We start from the raw sequence: 25,442 nt of genomic DNA, 5'->3' as shown, positions 1-25,442 counted from the left end.
AGGTCTACAAGATTTTTAAATTTCCAACATTTTTTTTACATTTTAATGCAGTCTAGTTATTAATTAATAGACCTTATGGTAAATTAATATAACACCAACCCAGAACTACTAATGTACCACTCAAAAAGTGTATTATGGCTGTGCAGTCCTGGATCTTTTTAGCACATTGTGGCAGATGGACAGGGCCCTTAATAACCTTTAGGTGTATCTGTGGTGTCCAGTGATGAACTGGGGACTCAGGGTGTATTTCTGCCTTGCCCTAGCTTCGCCAAAATATTACAGTAAATCTACCGCCACCCTGACCAGGATAAAGTGGGTACAAAAGAAGATTCTGATTTGGATCCAAGCTGAGCGCCCCTTTTTATAACTATATGTTTGTCTATCTATCTATCTATCTATCTATCTATCTATCTATCTATCTATCTATCTATCTATCTATCTATCTATCCAATCCTTTCACCATCAACCATCCACCAGCCTGTCTTTCAACCATCCATTGCTCCATCTATACATCTGCCAGTCTATCTATCTATCTATCTATCTATCTATCTATCTATCTATCTAAATGAACTTCTCTGCAGTAGAGGTAAAACGTTGTCTTTCAAAACATCAGTCATCTATCTATCAAGATTTATCAGTCTGTCTAGAAACAGATGCTTTCGAGGCAGTTATATCCTGTCGTGCAGGCCCACGTGGCTGACTTTCAAGAGCTTATCGGAACGGTTTGCAAATCTTTCATACTTCTAGAGTTTAATGCAGCCCCTGTGCCTGCCTTGCTGTGTATTCACTCCACATTGCAGTCCTGCCCCTTAATCATCATCATTATGCAACATTATTGTAGTCTTATCTCTCTCTCTCTCTCTTTTCTCTCACTTGTGCTCTTCTGTTATGAGGCCAAAGGAAAAGGAAGGCGTGCAGAATGTTAATCAACGCTGCTGCTCTGGTCACGTGACGTGGCAGCGCGTCACGGCGTGTCAAAGCCGTGTGTCGGAGAAGCGCAGCGCGAGCGCGGGGCAGTTTCGCCTTAGCCTTTATTTATCACAGTTGTTGTTGTTTTCTTTTTAACTCTCGTTCCAGGTAAGAAACGCGAGCGTGTCAGACGTGGCAGCGGGAGTCTCGTGCCATGACCTGAGTAATGCAGGAGAGCTCTGATTAGAGTCACGAACCTGACTGTGTGTGTGTGTGTGTGTCCTGCTGAGAATGGAGCTGGGAAGATGAAGATGTGCTGACAGAGGGATGATGGTGTAAACTCTGAAACTGGGAACTTTGCTAAAACTTCAGCAGTTTAAGTGAAGTTGTTTCGGCGCGGTGCTGCTCCCGGAAGAAAAAAAACTAAACTAAACTAAACTAAACAGGCAATGTCGAGAACCGGTAGGTCTGTTTATTATTTACAACAAAAAAAAACCAGCACGCTTTAATGCTATAAATAGACACGGTTGTTGTTGTTTTTTTTGTCATGCTGTTGGTGTGTTGTGTAAACGCTTCGTGTCAGTGCATGTCTGTGACTCAGGTGTGCGAAACTAACTTCGGACAGGAGAAAGAAAAGTTAGCTAGCATACTGTAGCTCACATCTCCTTATTCGCAGACTGCAGAAAAAAAAAAGAAGAAAAGAAAAAACCTTTCAGTCCCTCCTCCTTCCCCCTGACAAATTTACTTCCTTCCTTTCCTCTAGCATTATTTTATTATTTCATTATTGCATTATTTTCCAACTGTGCATCTTATGTCTTGGAGTTAAAGCAGTCAGATTAATGCAGAGGTTTTAAAACTTTTTGCAGCCAGGGATACAAAGCTCAGAAGATTTTAGCCATGACTTGTTAAACTGTTGTTTATTTATTTATTTATTTATTATTATTATTTTTAATTATTTAAATAAACATACACATGGCTTGGGATTGTGCTGTATAGACTGACATATTCCTTTTATCAGCACAAAGTAGGCAATATCATGAACCGAATTATTAACTACCCAAACATGACTAAGCGAAAAAAAAAAAGAGGCTCACATAGGCAAAGAAACAGCACGATACACATAATGACTTGTTTTTATGGTTGTTTCCAGTAGTGGTAAAATTTACCCTTTATAAAAGTAATGATAACTTTTGTTCGACCTGACATATCCGAAAACCCAAATATACAGTTTAAAGTCTGAAGTCCCCATTAACACACACTGGCAAGGCTTCCATATGAGCACATATATTTTTTATATAGGTCATCATTGACCTATGTCTTGACCTAAAGCTACAGTCCATGGACTACTCCCATAATTTAAGTTTCTCATGATTTTTTAATACAACTTTTACCATGTGTCTAGGGAAAACTTTCAGGAGTATGAAGTGCCAAAGACAGCAAGGGGTGTGAACCTTTCTGTTATTCAGTACATTAGCATTTGGGTGTGCTGTTATAAGAGAAAAAAAATGTTAATGATAAATGATTTTTCTTTAACAGCATGACCTGACGTCTGTTGCTCTCATACCACAGGGATTTGTCAACAATTACACACAACTTTTTTTACACACTGTATCACTGTGCTCTTGTGAATGTTGTGAAATACACATAGGATAAGTTAGTTTCAGTTATCAGCAATTTTACAGCAATGTTACAGCAATTATGGCCTTACCCGCCCCTTTTGAAGTTACTAAGCTATACACTTTCCTGACAATTTGCTTGTTCCCTACTGGAATTAAATGGTAGTCAGAATTCTGCATTTACTCTTAGGCTCTGGGTTTTCCCCAGTGCCATGTGGGCATACTGTAAAATACATATGAAAGTACAGTGTAATTAACACTATGGTTATACATACAGTACCACATAAGCTGGGTCTGTCTATAATCACACGAGAGAAAGAGAAGTAAAAAGTTACTTCTCTTTCTAAAGTAAACAGACACTAAAGTAAAGGCAGGATTTTAGTGACACCCATCATAGTTTACACACCACACAGCAATACACTATTAAACAAACAATTAATTACACCTAGGACCACTGGATTTACACGAGGCTTACTGTGATGTATTTTAATATGTTGACATAATAATTATATGTTGCCTGAGATGTTTGTGGTCTCACTGGTTTAAAATAGCCTCAATGGAATGTCTCCTACCTGTTCCCTTGTCTCCAGGTACAGTCATGCCCCGGTTTGAATAAAGTTATAATCTGAAGCTATTTTTGTATTTTTTACTCATACAACAGTATAATAACATGGGTTGGCCAATGTAATCGGCTTTAAGAAGTCAAACAACTACATAATTACTGTCCCATTAAAGCTCACATTGTCATGATGATGCTAAGCGATGTGATAGATATTTCCTTCGGTACTTACTTTGATACTTACTTTGATATTTACTTTTTGGTTTTATGATGACACAGCTTTTAATTTAGCTTTTTAGGCATAGTCACTGAAGCGATGCAAGCATATAACCTAATTTTCTTTTTTTTATCCTTTTTTTTTTATTTATGTCTTATGCCTTATTTCAGGGTGTTTTTCAGCATTGCAAGAACTGCTGAAACACTCAGTGCATTACATGAGCTTGTAACTTTGCATGATGGGTTTTAAGAGTCTCACAGTAGAGATTTAGGGATGATATTGCACCAAAGGTCTGCTAGTTCTGCTGTTCGTTCAATCTCAAGTCCCTCCCTGTTAAAAAATTAATGCCTGACAATTAAGTGATTACACTGACTGACTGCCTCTGGTGCTGATGATAGATTCTGTCGAGACACAGCCATTACCATATTCCGCGGGGTGTCACAGTCACTTTTAGTGATCACAAGGTCTGCTTATCATCTGTCTGAATAGTTAAATGTGTGGTGTATTGCAGAGTTGTGTGGAAGACTGATTTCCCTCTGTATCTCATTATGGTAAAGATTATTTGGAGCTTTTTAATGTCTAAAACACGTGTGGCCTAACCATCAAAGCATCAGTAAAGGTTTGCTCAGACAGGCTGCGCAAATTAGTTTTTTTTTTTTTTCGTGTCAGCAGGAAAGTACGAATTTAAACAAATGTTACTTTAAAACACAAATGTATGTGGATTCAAATTAAATTTGAGTCTAATGGATTAAATAAACCCAATGAACTCAGCGACAGTTTGAACACAACTGCTTGATCCTAGAAATGTCAGGCAAAACACAGAAATAGTGAAATGTTTATGTTGGTACAGTACATGTAGCTCACTATAGTTATGGTTGGACATGCACATCAAGGCCTGCAAGGATTGCATTTAATTTTTTGAAGTGGTCTTTTTCCAGGACAGAGTGATTGCACAATACAGTATGCAGGCTATTTTTAATAGAAACCCCCCCCCTAAGAATGGGGTGCATAAGATTAAATTTATTGTGGGTTTTTAAAGAAATCAACACTGGTTCAAAGGCATACATACATACACATACATACATACATACATACAGAACACCTAACATTTGATTTAATGCCCCTTAGCTGGGTTGTCCTTTTGCCAAACAAACAACAAGCTTCTGGTAAAATTCTAATTGGATATCTGACCACTCTTCTTGGCAGAATTGGTAGAGTGCAATTAAATGGGTGTTGGGTTTTCTGGCACAGATCAGACAAAACATGAAATATTTTGTTTGTCTCCTCCTCCTAGGTAAAGAGTTGAGATTATGCTCAAATATTCTGAGGCGGTCCTTGTTCTTCCTTATTTCCCTTATAACACCCTGCAGTGCAGCATGATCCTCTAGCACTGTTTGACTGGTCCGACCATCTCTCAAAGAAGGTATGTGTCAAGACTATTTTATGTTCTATAAACTACTTGTACATGGTGGAATGAATTTTGTCTGGATATCTGAACAGCTGAGTCACTAGCAGCCCTCAAATAATGTCTAAAGAAAACATCCTCACCAACTGATAATACTCTTAGTAATCTAGTGAACCAGTATCAGGAGCCTGTCGCAGGAGACTTAAGGCACGAGATGGGTTACACCCTGGACAGGGTGCCAATCCATCACAGCACACACAAAGTACAGCCAATTTGTAACGCCAAAATCAAGCACAGGGAGAACATGTAAACTAGGGCTGCAACTAACGATTATTTTAATAATCGATTAATCTGACAGTAATTGTTTTCAATTAATTGATTAATCGGATAAAAAAACACAAGAAAAGCATTTATTTCCAACCCTTTATTAAAAAACAGAACTAAAATATTTAGGAAGTGCACAAACATGATGCTCTTTGATCTGTTATAATAATAATAATAATAATAATAATAATAATAATAATAAAATAAAATAGAAATGGACTAACACAAAAAACATAGACATGTATGCTTTACATCTGCCAGATATATACAGTGGAACACTAACGGAATCACTGCTGTAAAGTAAAAATAATCCATCATGCATGGATGTTGATTATACCAGTAAGCGCACTAAGACACAGGAGGGGAAATCTGTGAAGACACAGGAAAACAGCTCCAAAGCATGATGCTACCACCACCACCATGCATAACAGATCATTTTTTGGGGCTTAAATGACTCACCTTTATTCCTCCAAACATAGCTCTGTTTAAAACTTTCTGGGATCTTGGGTGTCCCTGACTACCTGAAGCAGTTTCTCCTCAGCTGAGTTTGACCAGTTGGCATTATTATTTATTGGTTATCCCTCCCAATAAATTGATCGAACTGATGGAACTATTGGGGTAAACAGTTTTTACCCCACAGTGGTTACCTTATTGAAAACTTTGCCAACCACCTAACCCCTTTACATGTACAGTATCACTGACAACCCAACATCCCTGTATAATATCTCTGTAAATATTCCCTGTACATTCACTTGTATAATCTGCACATAGACAGTATACTAATATATGTATATGTATATATGTATATATGTGTGTATAGATATACTCTCTGCATTTCCATCCAGCTGTTATTAAGTTATTCATATTTATTCGTATATATATCCATATTATTGCACATGATGTAAATTCAACCATATATTGTTTCTGTATATCTTTATCCCATATACTTATATTTAGACATATCTGTATGTTTACACTTATTCAGTCAATTATCTCATCCATCTCTGCTCACTTTACACTGTATATTAATTTAAATATATACATACAGTATATTCTTCTGTAAATCCAATTCATACATAGCTTTTATTTTTATTTATTTATGTATAGTATGTATGTATGTATATACAGTATATATATATATATATATATATATATATAGTTTAATAGCTCTGTATATATGTAAATATCCCACTGCTAACCTACATTTCTGGTTAGATGCTAATGACAATAAAGCTGAATCTAATCTAATCTAATCTAATCTATTGGAATTTGCAGTTATTTAGAAATGGTTTCAACAGACGTTCGTGACTTGTGTAAATCTAGCATTCTCTTTTTCAGATGTGCACTGACTTGGATTTTCCACTGAGTGCTGTAAAACAAACCCCTTTTATGTCGGCTACAGCTTCACTCAGTCATGATCAGAACAGGAAGATGATAGGCCTTGGGCTAGGCAAATGAATAGATATTTTGGGACTTTTTAGAACCTATTATTAAACCCAAAATAAATTAAACCTTATAAAGCAGATTCTTGTTTTTTTTTTAAACAGTGGCAAGACAGATTTGATTAGTTTATTATAAGATTTACTGTGTGAACAATGCCTTTGTTCTAACCCATCTGCTATTTTTGCAGTTTTGTATAATACAATAATAATGTTTATTACTCATGTCTCCGTGACGCTGTGTCTTAGTGAGGAGCGTTCTTTAATTGGCAGCTCTGATTGCAAACCCGCAGCCAGGAGGATGAGGACACGCTGGTCAAGGAAGGTTCTTTTTCTGACGAAGGCCGGCTTCTTTATTTCCGTTCTGTGGCTCTTCTACCTCTTCGTGTTCCGATCCTCCAGCACAGCTCCGACCAAAGATGGCAGCAAACATAACATACAGCCCCGGGATGTCTTTACGGAGGCGCAGGAGGATGCAGAGACACTGAAGCAGCCTATTTATGTAAAGCCTCCTCCCGACCCGAAGGCATCTGGAGAGTGGGGCAAAGCCACTCGACTGAACCTTAACTCTGAGGAGAAGAAACATGAACAAGACAGCATTGAGCGCTACGCCATTAACATCTACGTCAGCGACAAGATATCCCTCCATCGCCATATTGAGGATAACAGGATGCATGAGTGAGTTCACCTTCTTGCACTCTGAAAAACAGTAGATTGAGTACATACTGTAATATGAACCATGACACAAATATGGTGTTATAAAAAAATAGTGACACTATAGTGTGATGTGGCTCAATACAAGAGCATTCTAAAGTTTATTATATATATATGTCAAGCATGACATGTTCATTTTCTTTTATATAATAGCAGTTAGGAGACTTTTTAACATTTAAAAAAATTATCACACTATGAAAAATTTATCTGTTTTGGGTAATTATTGTCGAACATCAACAGAAACAGCAAATTTTTATGATAGCAAGTAATTTTCTTAGTAGACACTTATTTAAAAGCTTTTTTTTTATGAGGATCGTCCCTCTATGTTTAATTTGAATGTTCACATTTTATAATAACCAAGTTAATTAAAACCTTACCTAGACAACTATGGCTTTATGGACAACTCTGGAGCTGATGACAGTAGATTTTTTATTTATCTATATTGCCATGTTCAAAGCACTATTCTTGCTAAAAATAATGATAGTGGAGAATTTTTGTTTTATCGACATAAATACCCAAAATTCCTTGTGAATGCAGGGTAATGGCTAAACCCATGAAGTTAGATGAAACAATACTGGTGTGTTTATTTATGCAAAAATCATGTCTTAATATTACACATTTGCTTTACTGTTTTTAGTTCCGCTTTCAGCTAGAATTGAGACCTGCTTCACTGCGATCATGGTTGAGTTCATTTTCAGAGAGCTTACAGCGCACAGTCTTAACGTGAATCTAAAATGAAACATTATGTAATGTTTTTCAAAAATCGTTGACTGTGAACTGGTTACTGTCTAACGAGTTTTCTCTGATCGCGATCCAGGAATTTTCCACACATGCCCTTCCTTTTGCCAGAATCTCTGGCGAGACTAGTTTAGTCACTGTAAAGTTTAATATTACAGTACGTCGTGTTCCGTCTCCCTAATGAAACACAGACCTCATTAGAGAGATGGAAGTTAAGGTTCCCATCCAGCCCACGCACTCATGCATTCCTTGCCCATTAGCACAAATCTGCCATGTTGGTTGACTCTGGGTTTATGCATGACTTTTTAATAATTAGTCTGACTTTGTCATACATTTTAGTTATACTTTGTATTTCTTTTTCCTTTTTCCTCTATCTAGACTGTGCTTTAAACTGAACTGATTTGGGGCTGTTTTATCTACCTCCTGGGATGCTTGTTTGTTACTGTAAAGTTATGCTTTTCACATGCCTTGCTTGTTTCCATGACAGTTATTGCCCTCATTGCCCCCAGTTATTACCCCATTGGTGGCTTTTTTTCCTTTTTTTTTCAATATAATTTGTTGAGTGATCCTTGAAGAAAAATTACTCCTTGAGATTCTGGACCTTTTATTGAAGCTTTTGTAGTAGTGCTTTGGACTCAGTCCAATAGCAGTCTACGAAAACACAGGCTGTCACCTTCTATTCCATCAAGGATACTGCTGTCTTGTTCTCCTGGCCAGTTCTCTCACTCCAGTTCTCACACACTGGCTTCTGTTCCCCAGACTCTTGTGAAAACAGCTCTGGCATGTCTACCTAATGTGCTAACAACCTATTCATTTTATGCATCACTATTCTATCTTTGCACAGAATTGGTTGCGCTATTTTCTATCCTGTATATCACAAGAGAAAAGCATCCACATTTTGACGTCACACAGACACAGCTTGCATTCTAGTAAAATTAAAGTATAAACAGTAGCAGTCTTGGTTAGACTTAATTTTGAATGCATTCTCCAGTGTTTAGCGTTTTCTTTTCTCTGTAGTGTTTGTAGCATTCATACAGCAAGAGATGCTGCCTGGACAAAAAAAGTGTCACACTCCAAGAATTCATCAACGTTATTGAATCCTGAAATATGCCTTTTCCGTCAGGAAATAAAAAACTCCATTAATATGATATCCTGGTCATTCAGTACATTTAGGTCATCAGCTGACTTTATTTTATTGCCACATACTGTACAACCCCAGATCATAACACTATCTCCAGAGGCTTGTACAGTGGCCACTATACAGTACATGATGGTTGCATCGCTTCATGCACTTCCCTTCTTACCCTGATGCGCCAATCGCTCTGAAATAGGGTCAGTTTGAACTCATCAAGTCCAATCATTATGATCCCTAACAAGTTTTTTTTTTTTATCCCAATGCGTTTTTTCTCCCTTTATTTGTCTCACTAACAAGTGGTTTTCTTATGGCCACACAGATGTTTAGTCCTAATCAACTAAGTTAACATTTCTTCCACAAGTCCTTACAGGTTTTAATAATGTGTTGGGCAGATCTTAACTCAATTCCAGTGATTTCAAATCTCATTAATTGTTTTTGTGCTTGATCCAGGCAAATAATTTAAACCTTTTGATGTGGAGACTTTTTTGCCCATGCAGTTTTCGGCTTTCGAACCCATTTACTTGAACAGTAATTAGTCACAATGATCTCTGGCATTTGTTAATAATTACAAATATGTGAAGGTGTCACACACAAAACAATAAGAAACACATTTTTACGAAAGTTACGTTCACAGAGCATTGCAGTAAACATGTGAACTACAGTTATTTTTCACTTTTTTGACATTTGTTTCTCTGGCACTTTTCTCTAGCATTTTACAACATGTGTAATCATTGATGATTATATGTTAACAGATGTAGAAGCAAGACTTATGACATCCGTCGCCTTCCAACCACGTCTGTGATTATTGCCTTCTATAATGAAGCCTGGTCCACCCTACTAAGAACCATCCATAGTGTCCTGGAGACCACACCTGCTGTCCTGCTAAAAGAAGTTATTCTCGTTGATGACTTGAGTGACCGAGGTAAGATGGAAAGTTTGTGTGTGTGCATGAATGAGACTCTACTCATACACACCCCAGTGATTATATAAATGTTACGTAATTCATTTCAATTTGGGCAAATTTATCCTGCCATTTCAGACAGTACACTGCTTCCTCTGACTTTTAGCTGATTGAATGAGAAGCCATTTCCTCTTCTGTAGCCTCTTGGGCTCTGCAAGGACGTCACACTCACTCTGTTTATCCCCCCAATCGGCTGCTTCCATTAGGGGTCGCACCAGCGAGAAGAGCTCCATGTTCTTCCTGAAATGACCCTACACAATTTACGTTAAGCAAGCTCTCAGTGACTGGAGTTTGATCCCTAACCAGGAATTGCTCTCCTATTATAATAAGCTCTCCTATTTCATAAACTATGATTTTAAATATACATTGTGTTATGATGGTTGGGGGAGTGGTAGCTCAGGCGGCCAAGGCTGTAGGTTGTTGGCTTGGGGATCTGAGGATCCAGGTTTGAGTCCTGCTGTTGGTGCATTGCCACACCCTATACTAACCTAGTCTGCAGTGCTGGCCCCAAGCCTGAATAAAGTGGGAGAGCCGAATTTTACTTGGCGGTCACATGCAAATATGAAAACAAAAGCAGCGGTATGGAAAGTGTAACGTTTTTTTAAATAACTGAGGCTCCATTTAGGAAAATGAACTACGAGGCCTACTTTTGCTATGTTCACATTCCAAGCCACATTACACAATTCCAATATTTTTCGCCAGACCGGATTTGCATGTCATGGCAGTTCACATTCATAATTACAAGTGACTTTTATCTGACTCTTATGTGGACACGTCAGTCCTCTGAAATGGCACGTATGTGCACAACTCTGGGTTAAAACTATGTCACAAGTCCATGCAACCACTCATCCATTTTAAACAATGGATGCAATTCCAGCAGAAAATATTTTGCCCTGGAGGATGATAAGCAGTTAGTTGCCTGCATTTGTTGTGGTTTGGAGAAAGAAAAAAGCCAGATGCCCCGTCTGACTTGTTTAAGCAGCTGTCGCTAGCCATGCTATGAAATCCAAGAGCTTCCAATGCTGGCTCATACAGTATCAGAGAGCGCCCCACGCATTTGCAGAGGCAAAAAGTCAAATGAATTCCAATCTGCCCATTTGTATTGGAAGTCGCATGACCGCGCCTCAGATATGTAGCTGATCTAGAACTACGAACAAAAGTGACTCAGGTCCGATTAGAAAAACGTCAGATTTGTATGTTCAGACAGACTAAATTGCTACTCAAGACAAAGTTACAAGAATTTTGTCTTGTAACTTTAGAGTAACACTCGCAGTCTGACCGAGGACAGGAGCTAATATGTTATGCATGCTAAAATGCTATTGCATGCTAATTGCATCTGAACATTTCGTATAACATATTTTTGGGGGATTAAACAGAAGTAGATTTTTTTTAGCATTGTTTGTTATTTTGTAATTTTTTTTTCTGCAAAAAGTTAATGCACAAGGTTAACATAATCGTATAACATATTTTTGGGGGGATTAAACAAAGGGTAGACATTTCACTGCAGCAGTTTTTGTTTTTGTATTGTTTGTTATTTTGTAATTTTTTTCTGCAAAAGGTTAATGCACAATTATTTTATATTTTCTAAAACATAGAATGAAGTAAAATGTTAATTGTGGCATGTGCAAACATCTTAAAACTTAATAAACTACTTAGCCTTAATTGGATCATTATGTTAAATAGGCCAGGAACTGTCTTTTGAAATACCGGTTCCAGAGTACAATTCTGTCACACATGAAACCTTGTGCAAACATTCAACATCCTTAGACTTGTGTAAACAGCCTACAAAGCAGTGGAAGGTTATCAAAAGAGATAAAAAATGATATCTGAGTGCTTCCATTTCACAATTTCCACTGTATGAAATGTCATTGAGAAATGGAAGTTATGGGGAACTGTGAGAGCCAAGGCGAGGTCAAGAGGACCAAGAAAACTTTTAGATATGCAGAAATGCAGTTATGCAGGTTAGAAAGGCAAAACCCTTATATGGCGCTGAGGAAGGTTTAGCTGACCGAAGGGGTGGAGCACTGCATAGAAAAGTCATCAGAAAGAAACCTTATTTGCAACTTAGTTTAAGAAATGAATGTCAGATGTATGCAAACCAACATCTACTGTAGATAAGCCAGAGATTGAGTTTTTGTAAACTACTGTAATAAAGTAATGGAAATATTTTCACACAATCATTTGGAAAAAAATACATCAGCATTTGTAGTCATTGATGGAAGAATGGATTCCTGTACATTTACAATTTTAGAATATAACACACAGTCAAGAAACTGAATCCGTAAAAAGACTGGCTTGTACAACCAACAGTACAATGACCTAAAGTTACATATTCTCATATGTCTATTGGGTGTCGAGCTGACAACTCGACACTGTAAATTACTGCCACAAAAAATTGGCGGATGTGTATCCACACATGGAAAATCATTCAGTATTTCCATATATAATGTAAAAATTTATAAATAAATAACATTACAGGAGAATATATGCATGAGTATAAAGAAAACAAACAAGACAGAGCAGTTTTCAGATGGAAACAAAAAACCCAATGTACGCTCCTGGGATTTGCATAAAAATAGAAAGGATTGAGTGTGACAAAGTTACCAGAAGAACTCACATTCTCCAGCAAGCTCAGTAAAACCTAACAATTGTTTTCTTATAAAACTGCACAAATCTGTGTCTAAAAATTTAAGCAATGAGTTTTCACTGCAAATATTGACTGTTTATTTTATTACTCTTTATTGCTCTACGTTTATTTTATGCAGAAATGTTTTTTTCAAAAGGATCTTTTGCTTATGCCATATTTTTGTATGTGCACAAAATTTTGCACATGACTATATTTTACTATAGTAAAGCAGTTGTTAGGTTTTACTGAGCTTGCTGGAGAATTCGAGTTCTTCTGGTAACTTTGTCACACTCGCTCTTTTTAATTTTAATGCAAATCCCAGGAGCGTAGGTTTTTTGTTTCCATCTGAAAACTGGTTTGTCTTGTACTACTGTATATATGCATATATTCTACTGTAATGTTATTTATTTATTCATTTTTAAGTTATATATGAAAATACTGAATGATTTTGTGCATAATTATAGACATATAGAACAAAATTGGTACAGTATATAGTATGGTGTCTAAGACTTTTGCACAGTACTGTAATTTTAAGAGTTAATTGACTGGTACCCTTAGCCTTTGATTATAAGTGTGTTTTAAGTCAGCAGATTATCTTCTGTTTTTTTTGTACAGGAAAAAATGTTGCAATGTATAAGTAATAAGTACTTGTAGTTCCTAAAGGATTATGTGTTAAACTGGTTAAATACAAAACCTGTGTTGCTGTTGGATTAAGTGTTCCCTGGTGTAGTTTAACACTGTTAACTGATAAAACACAGTGATGAAAATCAATCACAGATACACATTACACATCATTCAGAGGTAAATAATTTTTTGATCACCGCAGATACACATTACACATCATTCAGATGCTCTCATGGTGGAAATTGCAGGCTATCTGAAATCCCAGCTGGAGGAGTACATAAGCAACCTGGAGCGTGTCCGTCTCATCCGCACTAATAAGAGAGAGGGACTGGTCCGAGCTCGGCTTATCGGTGCCACCTATGCAACGGGGGATGTACTCACTTTTCTGGACTGCCACTGCGAGTGTGTACCTGGGTGGATCGAGCCTCTTCTAGAAAGGTATACTCAATCAGAATGAAGTCATTGGGATTTGCTGATTTATTCAGAAATTCTGAAGCGGTTTGAGTCCTTGATAGTGTTTAATTATTTTGCAACTGTCTGGATTGTTGCATAGATACTTACCAATATGTCTAAAAAAAACAAAATGTTTTTCTGTGAAACTTGAAGAAATCTGGTTCTTATGATCTTATGATCACTCACGATAAACAAGAGCAGAATGAAGAAAGCTGTCACTGGTGATATTTAGTCGGTTATTATGACTTCAGTTTGCATGACTTTTCAACCAAAAATATTAATAAAAATATTCGTAAATAAATTCTATATTTAGACAAGAACCAAAGGATCTCTTTACAATTAGCCAACATGTTACGTGGAGGAAGCATCTAAGGATCTTTCTTTATCTTTATCTTATAGCATGGTTTTATTTTTATTTTTTTTCAGGATTGCTGAGAAGCAGGACACTGTAATATGTCCAGTGATTGACACTATTGACTGGGACACATTTGAGTTTTACATGCAGACTGATGAGCCCATGGTGGGTGGCTTCGACTGGCGGCTTACATTCCAGTGGCACTCTGTGCCTCAGGCAGACCGCGAAAGACGGAAATCCCGCATAGACCCCATCAGGTTGGTGTTCAGTCAGCCTCTGTGAAAAGAGCTTTACCTTTCTACTGTTTTAAGACACATAGCAAATAGGAACAGTTTTGGTGGCTTAAACGGTTAAGGCTGTGGGTTACTGGATTACTGATCAGAAGGTTGGGGGTTCAAGCCCCATCACCACCAAGTTGCCACTGTTGAGCCCTTGAGCAAGGCCCTTAACCCTATCTGCTCCAGGTGCACTATATCCTGGCTGACCCTGTGCTCTGACCCCAGCTTTCCAACTGGGATATGTGGAAAAATCATTTCACTGTCCTGTAAGGTACATGTAACAAATAATTGAATATTATTATTATTAATATTGTTATAACATGCACTTACTCCGGGTGGGCAAATCATAAATAAATCGACCACTGAGCAAGCGAAAACTTCAGTATGTTGCCAAATCCCCTTTTTGGATGATTGGAAATGTACCTGAATTATGCTCGTCCTGTGCATTTTAGTGTTTCCCTGATTCACCTTTCACAGAATTGTCTACTTCTTACTTTAATTAACTTACTAGTTAATTGTATGGATGTGTTTATGGATATCCCTGCCAATGTCTTGCACTTCTCCCACAGATCTCCCACCATGGCCGGGGGCCTTTTTGCTGTAAGCAAGGCCTACTTCGAATATCTGGGCACTTATGACACCGGCATGGAGGTATGGGGAGGAGAGAATCTGGAACTTTCCTTCAGGGTAAGATCTTATTAGGTGTTCTCTAGTTTCCAATTACACGCTGTCAGTATGACAGTCTTGTGGTCTGAACCATGCACAATTAATTGCACTCTACATATTGGATTCCTTCTGGCATGTAGGTAAAAATCAAGTCTGATGCCGCATTCGTGTGATTAATGTTTCATGGCTCCAGAAACACAATACACTGCAGTGTCTTCAAGGGATGTGAAGCAGCCCTGTATAATTCCAGCTGTAAACAGATTCACAAACACTATTAGTGAACGAAAGGTTTAAATAGTTTTAATAATAAGACAGTAAATGATCAGCTAATTATATATATGTTTTACATATAATTTAGTATATAGTTTTGAAATTATGTGTCATGTGATTTTCAGTGGTAGTTGGCTAATAAGCGGGGCCCAAGCTAATAAGCTGAACGCTACAGAACACTACAGAACTGTCATAATTTGTAACTTAATTAGACAGCAACTATATTTTACAAGCATTTTCAGGTACTCGGTCACTGATGATAAATATAGGGTGTTTTACTCTTTGTAATCCCCTGACACAATTGTTACTAATGGATTCCACAAGTCTGCAGTCTGGGCTGGAAAGAAATCAGCCCCAGTATCACTTCTATACAATCACTGGCCAGTGGTAGCTTAAAGTGTTAGGGCTCTGAGTTACTGATTGAAAGGTTGGTGGATCAAGCCCCAGTTGTCGCTTGTTTTGTTTGGCCTTTGAGCTGGACCCTTAGCCCTGTTTGCTCCGGGGGCACCGTGCTTTGACCTCAGTTTAATAACCAAGAGAAAAATAAGGAAGTAGAATATATTTGATTAAGAATTAACTAACTTCGAGTACCAAAAACATTAAGACATTTTTACTACATTCATTACTAATCTTATACCGGTAGTCCCTGACTTATGAATGATCTCTGTTCAGGTAGCACATTCGTACAGTAGGTCGGATTTTTTCTTATGTCTGACAAAGTGAGTCTTACACTGTACGTCTTTGACAGTGTAAAGCGTACAAATCCACTTGATTTAATCTCTGTCTCCTCCCCCACCTCACGCTCAATCACATCATATATACTGGACTTTGGACATTTTATGAATTCATGTACACACCGTAAATGTTGGTATCTGGGACACTGCAATGTTTATTTTTTTAAACAAAACACGAGCTACTTCCGTGATTTGTTCACATATACGAACGTTCGTAGAACCATAGTCCGTTCGGATTTACAGGAAGTCTTAATTCGAATGTTTGTAAGTCGGACACTACCTGTATTGAGATCTCCTCATTTTTGGAAGATGAATGGGTGGACTAACATGTTATAACCAGTCAGCCTTGGTAAGATGCTGATTCTTTCTGTTACGTGTAATGTTCTTTGCAGGTTTGGCAGTGTGGAGGCTCACTGGAGATTCACCCCTGTTCCCATGTCGGTCATGTTTTTCCTAAGAAGGCCCCATACGCCAGGCCAAAGTTTCTCCAGAACACAGTGCGAGCTGCTGAGGTCTGGATGGACTCTTACAAGGAGCTTTTCTATAACCGCAATCCTCCTGCTCGTAAGGTAAAGACCAGAGTTCTGCATTTGTTTCCTCTCTACTGTTGGTGGTAGTCAGAAAGTATATTTGAATAGTGATAAAGTAGGCCACATTTGTCAAACAATACATTATACAGTATTACATTGGGTAAGACTCACAGACTTGTACGTCATAACTGGTAATTGTAGCTGTTCTTGATTTAACATGTGAAATGTTAATTATGTGAAATCCTGGCGATATGCAAACATCCTAGCTTTACTTTAGTAACTGGTTTGGGTGTTATCTCAGGTTGTTTATATTTTACCGGTTTGCATTGTGTAACTTGGGTCAGTAAAGTTCACATATTTTGAATATCCTGAAGTGTTAGGACCACATCAGCACACAGGAATTATGCCAGTAGCAAATAAGATGCCGAAGAAAAGTAGAAACAGTTTGATTTTAGTTTTTAGATTGTTAATGCATTGCAATGAAACATGGTGAAGAATTTTTTCACCTAAATTTTTCTGTGCTACATGTGAATAAAAACTCATACTAAGGCTTAAATTCTCATAGGAAACGTACGGGGACATTTCAGACAGGATTCTCCTACGAGAACGGCTAAAGTGCATGAGCTTTGACTGGTATCTGAAAAATATTTACCCGGATCTGCATGTGCCTGAGGACAGACCTGACTGGCATGGAGCTGTAAGTGGAATTTAGGTGTTCGATTTTCCTTAAATCAGTTTTAAAAATATCGATCAATCGGTCTGTTGGGTGAGAAAAGGGACTTGGTTACTGTAAAATGAGGCTAGCATTTGCTACTTGCTGTTAAGGTAATGTACACAGAGACAACTCGACTCAACTTTATTTGGTATAGCACTTTAATAACAGGAATGCCACAAAGTACTTCACATAAATAATAAAATAATATAAAAAGAAATAATTAAAATCACATCACACACATATCTAATCAAACACAATATATAATAATAAACATCTCATGTTGGTTTAATTGCCAGAGAAAACATGTAAGTTTTGAGATGGGACTTAAACACCCAGTGATGTGGCCTCACGAATAGTCAAGGGTAGGTCATTCCACAATTTAGGTGCCGCTACAGAGAATGCCTGATCATCCCTAAGCTTGCATTTGGTATTCGGTACGGTCAGCAAAAGTTTATCTGATGATCTGAGAGACCGGGGTGGAGCATAGGGCTGAAGCAGATTCGAGAGGTAGGGCGGGGCAAGGCCATGTAAATATTTAAGCTTGACCAAACGAATTTTAAAATTACTTCGTTACTGTACCGGGAGCCAATGAAGGAAAGGCAGAACTGAAGAGATATGTTAACTTTTACGCATAGATGTTAAGAGTCGAGCAGCGGAATTTTGGATCAGCTGTAGGTGGTGTAATGCTGCCTGAGAAACCCCAAAATACAAAGCATTACAGTAATCGATGCGAGTGGTGATAAAGGCGTGACGAAAAAGGCTTAAGTTTTTTCAGTTGCCTTAATTGAAAGAAACTGGACGAAATTTAGCGTCATAGTCAAAAATAACACCTTAATTTGACGCTGTGGGTTTAACATACTGCTCCAAGGCTCCTAAATCCAGAGGTGAAGCTCTACCCCTGGCACCAGGACCAAATACCAAAACCTCAGTCTTTTTATCATTAAAATTTTTAATATTTTGGGCTAACCATGCGTTTATGTCATCTAGACATGTTAACAGAGCCATGACAGAGTAGCCTTCCTCCTGTTTTAACCGTTGTAAGTATGACAGAAGGATGTAATGGTCTGCTGTGCAGCTGTTAAATCATGCAACAAAACAATATAAGTATAAATGTTAAAGCAAATGTTTCAACTGTACAGAAGATTCTCTGACTGGCTAAAAAGTGTGTTTTCCCCCTGATTTGATATATTTTGAATTTAGTTTTTATTCTGTCTTTAACCCTGTCCTGTCTTGTTGGGTTGTTATCTGATTGTGCTCATTTGTTTTGTCTTTTGAGTAGTTCTTTCCTTACAGAGAGTTGTCTAGATAGAGATAGAGATCAGTTTCCTTGATTATGTCTGTGTTTCTTTAACCACTTTACATTCCTTACCTTTTCTCTTTTCGTCACTCCTCTTTTCCTTTGTTTGTCCTACCGGTACAGGTGCGTAGCAGTGGGATTCCCTCCGAGTGTCTGGACTACAATGCTCCAGATCACAATCCCACAGGGGCTCACCTGTCTCTGTTCGGCTGCCATGGACAAGGAGGGAATCAGGTCATTATTATTTGTTTTACTGTAAATCTTTCAGGATGACCATATAATACTACAACTTCAGGATACTAAGAGCAAGGGTATAGATATAATAAAACGGATGTTGTTCTTTTCCTGCATATACAAAAACAGTTTGGATATTTTGTAGTCTAAACATAATCCAGCTGTTCTACTGGTCTTAAGCTGATATGTACATTTAAAAGACACACTGACATGCTCTGCACCATATAAATAATACCCAAGGCTAAAATAAGAGAAAAATAATTGAAGGGGAAAACTGAATCAAGGACAGAGACATAATGTGAGCATGAGTAAACAAAGACGCTAAATGGAAAATTAACATAAATTAATCTTATTAATTAATTAATAAAATTATTTAATCTTCATAATAAATAAAATTATGCAGTTGGCACGGTGATGTAGCGGTTAGCATTGTGGCCTCTCACCTCCAGGGTCGAGGGTTTGATTCCCGCCACGGGTGGAGTTTGCATGTTCTCCCTGTGCTTGGTGGGTTCCTCCAGGTGCTCCAGTTTCCTCCCACAGACCAAAAACTTTCAGATTACATTAATTGGTGTTTACAGATTGGCCGTTTTGTGTGTCTATGTGCACTCTGCGATGGGTTGGCACCCTGTCCAGAGAGTACCCCACTTCGTGCCCAAAGTCTCCTATGATAGGTTCCAGGCCCCTTGTTGACCATGTACAGAATTAGCAACTTAAGATATAATTTAAAAATGGGTTGTTTATGTAAAAATCTCAGCAGCAACCTTATTTCGTTCTTCATCTGTTGTTACTGTTTCCCGCTGGTTTATGCCCAACGTTAGATCAAGTACAAGGACTAAAACCGAAAAAGCTCAAGACTTTTGCACATCATACATGTGTATAATCATTGGAAGCAACAAAATAAATCCCACACCCCTATATTTTAATACATAACGCCCTTTAAATTACCATGAAAGGTTTGCGTCAGAGTGATCACACAACCTGAGAACAGACCTTAGAAGGGTTTCCTGCACAGCAATATGTTGTAAAAACCAAAAGCAGGACTCATGTATCATCAAATCTAAGCATGTCATCCTATGGTCGGATAAATTTACCTGAATGCGTATTTAAGGAATAATGTCTCTGGACTGATATCACTGATTACTCATTAATGCGGCGCATCAGGTTTCTCTGGAAAATAAGCACCATGTGTGAATGAAAAATAATGTTCCCCCATCTCAGTGACTGGCCTGTGCATAAAAGATGAATGAGGTTCCCTGTGCAGAATGCCTCATATTGTTTGGGTAAATAAGTTTGTGTTTGACAGGGGATGCTGTCTCAGAGCTCAATGGGTGAAATGAATCCTGAGCTCTTGGCAGTTGATTACCTTTTCTGCCCTAGTGTGACATGCTGACATCTGGTTCCGTAATTGGACCATTTAAAAAAAAACGTAAAAAAAATAAAATAAATAATAATAATACAGAGAGAGAGAGAGTAGTGGGTTTAAATCAGAATTTTTAGAGCTGAGGTGAGTTTTGGCTTTAATTTAGCCAGGTACCTACGTGGATTGACTGGACTGGCCTCTAGTGCACAGTGGATATGGTTTTGCTGTAGCCATGGCAAATAGGATACTGCATGTGTAAGTCTAGTCTAGAGCCACACCTTGCCCTTGAACTTTATCTTTAGAAGAAAGAGCCGGTTTGCTGGCTAATTATTAACTTTACCTTTATTTTCCCCTCCCTTTTGAAAGGACAAAGAAAGGATATAAGACAAAGAAAAATTACTTTGGGGTAACTTTGGTAAATTCACTTATTGATTAAACATTTTATTTCATTTGGACACAAACAACCTTTTATATTTCACCATAAACAAGATTCTACTTTTTATTTAGAGCAAGGTGTTATAATTGACATTTAATTTTTTTTTTTTGTTATTTATATTTCTGTATTATTCATTGTAGTTTTTTGGGAGCTTTGTTGGAGATGTGGAAAATTATACAATAGGTTGTATGAGGACCTGTGTATCCTCTTTCTTTGTTCCTTGATTTCATTGTTCACAACTGTAATCTTCAAAGGATTATATCCTTAATTTTGGGCAATTTCCAGGGCATAACCTACAGCATGATCAGTTAAAGCTTTGGGAAGAACCCAACTTGTTGGTGTAATGAAACATTACATACGTGTTATTCAGTACGTAGTAGTTTAGTCAGCAATATTACGTTTCTGGGCAACACTTTTGTAACTTAATTGTGTTGCCTGGCTGCAAAGCATAACATATTCATTAATGAATAATGTGTCACTCGTCTGTAAAGCATATGCATCAGGGTCACTGTCCATCGTCTCATGTCCTCGTTCCTCTTTTCAGTACTCCTCCTCTATTCATGGGAATTCGACCAAACTTTCACTGAACCTTTAGTGGGGAGCAAATATTTCTCCTGAAGTTATTACCATTATTTTAAGAAAGAATTTGAAGGAAGTATTTATCTATTAAACAATAATAACTCTTCTGTGTCTCTTTTTTTTTTTGCAAGTTTTTCGAGTACACCTCGTATAAGGAAATCCGCTTCAACTCTGTAACTGAGCTGTGTGCGGAGTACAACGATGGCCAGAACCACATAGGAATGAAACACTGTCCTCGTGATGGAGAGCCAGTTTCTCAGAACATCGTCTGGGAGTTCAGAGATGTGAGTGTTGCCTACTGAACCACATTCCCTTATACCATTTTTTCCCCCTATACTTTAGATAAACTATTATCATGTCTTTCTAGAATGGACTTATCTATCACCCTCTGTCAGACAAGTGCATAACATCATACCGTACAGCAGAGGGGCGAACCGACGTGCACATGCAAAGATGCTCTAGTGAAGACCTGAACCAGCGATGGAAGTTTGAATGAATGTGATTTCTACATTGCATTGAATTCAAGAAGTACATTTTCTATGAAGTCCAAGCATCAATTCAGTAGCTGGTTTAAACTGTCAGTAATTTTCATACTGTTTTGCACTGTGAGGTTATAAACTTGATGGTCAATCGGACTGGATTGCAGTGGAGTTGAGGTACTAAAACTAAGTTTTGGGTGAGAAAGCGACCACTTCAGTGGTTTTTGGGCAACGGTTTTAATTTTTGTGAAATGTGGAAGGCCTGTGGCTTGTTGATGAATAGACTAGGCTCTGTTCAGTGCCTTTGAAAACCAAAGGTGATCAAGTCTCTATTTTTATTGTATTTCACTTTAGTAGCAATATGGGGAAGGAAATCTAGTTGTGTTGGAACACTGTTTGCGTTTACATGATTGCACTATGTAATTGAACCGAGTCGAGACAAGTTAGTCAAAACTCACAGTTTGTATTTATAAAATGCTTATTTTTAGGTGACAAGTATTTCAGGGAGTGGCGACAACCTGTTTATCTTGCTATACACATTTTTTCTTTTTCAGTCATGACATTTTAGCCATGGCTTTAAAAAAAAAAATCAACATTGTGATGTTTGTACAGTTTCTGAACAAAGGCGCTTGACGTCTTTCCATTGTGTTGTGGGTTTATTTTCTCGTAAGCTCCACAAACCCGTTCTGCACCAGCCCACTGTGCCTTATTGTTGTCATCTCAACAGCGAACTCACTCAAGCTGACTTTTTCAGTTTAAAAGCTAATCACGGAGGCCAAACTTTAACTTGTTAACAGATTTAGAGGGGGAAAAATCTGCGAAATCAAATCAGTTTTGCTTTGCCTAAATCAATTGGGAAGCAAATATTTTTTATAATTTTTTTGACAGGTGCTTTCTATTTTATTCTTTACACAGTGTTATAGGGGAAAACAATCTGAATGAAATTTCTCTTTCTATGAATGAAGTTAATATGAAGAATGATCTGGAAGTGTACTGAAATGTTTACACAAATGTGAGAGCATGTTTATGAATGTTGCCTGGGTCATGCCATCCTGGACACCTTCTGTATTCCAGTGTCTATTTTCTTGCTTTGGGTGTAACGTTATTAAATGGTAACAAAAAAAAAAGGTTTTGCTAAATGTTAGCCAAAGGAGAACATTTCAGTGGCTGTTAGTCATTTTATTTCCAGATGTAAAAAAAAAAAATGCAAAACAAACCACTGTATAATTATGTTTGAAGTAAAATTGTTTCACTGAGGAATGGCTAGAACTCACCCACAGAACCAGTCATTCCTGTGATCTGAAATTCCATGGACGTTACAGTACATTGTGACCTTAAGAACTGTACAGCATGGGCTTGTTTGGGCTTTTTGCATTTGCTCTATTAATCAACCAGTCATTTCCAGAAATCTTTTTTTTTTATTATTATTATTTTTTTTTAATAGATGTTGATTTTTAAACATGGTATAAAGGGACCTTTATTTTATGGTGGGAATGAATATTTAAAACTACTGATTAAGCACAAACTGTAGTGATTGCCTTCTACACCATAAGTACAATGATCACATTTTGTTTGTTGTACTGAATCAGTCATTTGACCGCAATGAACAATGATTTTAATGGATCAAATTTGTTACTTGTGAACTCCTGTTCTCTTTCTTACCCTTCATTCTGTCTGTCCTCTGTTGCAGTGCCATCTTGTGGTAACCATTAAATTATTGCCATATGATTCATGTCACATGATTTGTACATGACTGGATAAATGATGTCTGGTTGTAAAACACTCCACATTAGGTGTGCAGCGTAGGATAGTTTTTTTTTACACCAGACTTTGCATTTTTACAATAGGCATGTGGCTTATTTCATCTGTTATGGCTTCATCTAATCAAGTATTCATTTTAATTTCAATAAACATACATTTTGTTCCACAAGTCATGTCATCCTTACACTCTCACGCAATCACTTACTCATCATCTATACTGATTTATCCTGCATACAGAGTCACAATCCTTCGCACAATCCCTCACACACACACACACACACACACACACACACACACTACAGGCAATTTGGGAACATCAATTAGCCTAATCTGCATGTCTTTGGACTGTGGAAGGAAACCGGAGTACTTGGAAGAAACCCACCAAGCATGGGACAAACACGCAAATTCCAAGCACACAGAGGAAAATACATATTCAGGTTACATTTTGAGAGCTGTTTTTTTTCTTACACCAATACCAGAAAAACGCAACACAGTGGGATCCATTATGCTTTAAATGATAGAAGTTTACTGATCACATGGATCACAATGACATGAAAGCTTAAACCTTTCTGTCTGAAGAAGAATAACACCAACATAATGAAAAAAAATAAAACAGTCCCACAGAGGCACATTTACATGCTCAGGGTGACCGTAAAAATTTATTCCTGTTACCAGCATGCCGGTCAATTCCTGGTCGTCTAATATTGATTAGCAGCTGGATAAAGGCTATTAGGGTTGATGAATGCATTTTATTCTGGAGACTAATGTATGACTTTGTACATGCACTTAATTAGCTAGGTACTGTAGCTGCATTCATGACTGTTAAAATTTTTTTTTAGCCTCTAATGCTCTACTGGAGATGGAGAAGTTTGAGGAGACTAAAGTCCTCATGTATGTTATTGTGTTTGTGTTTCCTGTGAAGTTTGGTACCATTAAAAAGTTACATCGCATAAGATATTTTGTATTTATGTAAACATTAAAGCACTTTTTGTAAGTCACTCTGGATAAGAGCGTCTGCCAAATGCCTAAATGTAAATGTAAATGTAAATATTTATTTATACTTTGCTCTTTATTAGTTATCTGACAAGGTAACTAATGTTGACGATAGGCTCCAGGCTTCCCACGACCCTGTATACAGGATAAAGTGGTAGTGTATAGATGATAAGTAAGTGAGTAAGTATTTTTAATCAAGTTCTTCATATTGTGGGTTGATTCAGAATTTCCTCTTATTGACATTTTCCCCAAACAGCTGGCAGTCTGGTAATTGCCCTCAATAAAACATCCAGATGGAATTGGAGCATTTTTATGGGTACAAAAAACTAGCATGGGATTACAGCAATACCAGATACCAATTGATGCATCCCTAATAAATGTATGGTGGGTCATTTATTATGAATAAAACAATGTAATCAGCAAAATGCTATGATATAAAACACAAAAAATAACTTTATGGTTCATAAGAAAAGAATCAAATCCAGACATATATGTGGTGACATAGATGTTTGTCTTATTATGATTAGGAAATGAACAGCAAACTGAATGCCTATATATCATGGGCAATGTGACATAAGAAAACCTAGTTTACTGTTATTAAATTGCCTTAATGTCTATAATTTAGAGTAGATTGATGCAAATCAATCGAAACAAACTCATCCAATTACCTAAGTCTAATGAATCTACTTTACCAGCCATATGCAGAAAGCTGAGGATCCTTTAAGATGAGGATAAGTAAAAGCCTTGGTAGATTACCAGGAAGAACTTACAGTACACACACAGGAGCTCTGTGCATTAAATATTGATAAGGAAGTTTGGACTATCTCTCAGGTCAACCTGACCCAGCGGTCTCACTTGTTTTGGTGATTTACAGTCAGATACATACACTTCTTCTGAATAGAAAAGTCATGGTACTGTAATGTTGGGTTTTCGATTACTTGTTTGTATAGAATATCATTAATTTAGTGCTGTTGAATGTCTTGAAATGTCTTTTATTTTGCCAAGCTCAAGGCCTCCCAATGTCCTATTAGTCAT

General features: G+C 37.4%; 1 protein-coding gene across 3 annotated transcripts; it reads left to right on the top strand.

Annotated features, from left to right (window-relative positions):
* Window positions 1-908: 908 nt before the first annotated feature.
* On the top strand, window positions 909-23,583 carry poc1bl (POC1 centriolar protein homolog B (Chlamydomonas), like). Of its 3 annotated transcripts, none has more exons than XM_053492581.1 (12): window positions 909-1,371; window positions 4,596-4,724; window positions 6,763-7,147; window positions 9,809-9,978; window positions 13,516-13,705; window positions 14,147-14,332; window positions 14,923-15,040; window positions 16,416-16,592; window positions 17,119-17,250; window positions 18,689-18,799; window positions 21,306-21,458; window positions 21,542-23,583. In XM_053492581.1, the coding sequence occupies exons 3-12, from the start codon at window positions 6,771-6,773 to the stop codon at window positions 21,668-21,670; spliced, it is 1,743 nt and encodes a 580-aa protein (XP_053348556.1). In that variant the 5' UTR covers window positions 909-1,371; window positions 4,596-4,724; window positions 6,763-6,770; the 3' UTR covers window positions 21,671-23,583. The 3 variants fall into 3 exon arrangements, with proteins under 3 accessions (XP_053348556.1, XP_053348554.1, XP_053348553.1); XM_053492579.1 differs by having other exon boundaries at window positions 6,743-7,147; XM_053492578.1 differs by having other exon boundaries at window positions 910-1,371; window positions 6,719-7,147.
* The last annotated feature ends 1,859 nt before the right edge of the window (window positions 23,584-25,442 follow it).

The sequence above is a fragment of the Clarias gariepinus genome, chromosome 3 (genome assembly GCF_024256425.1).
Source record: "Clarias gariepinus isolate MV-2021 ecotype Netherlands chromosome 3, CGAR_prim_01v2, whole genome shotgun sequence".
Taxonomy (NCBI): domain Eukaryota; kingdom Metazoa; phylum Chordata; class Actinopteri; order Siluriformes; family Clariidae; genus Clarias; species Clarias gariepinus.
The sequence above is the reverse complement of the archived record's forward strand: the minus strand, read 5'-3'. Positions and strand labels throughout refer to the sequence as shown.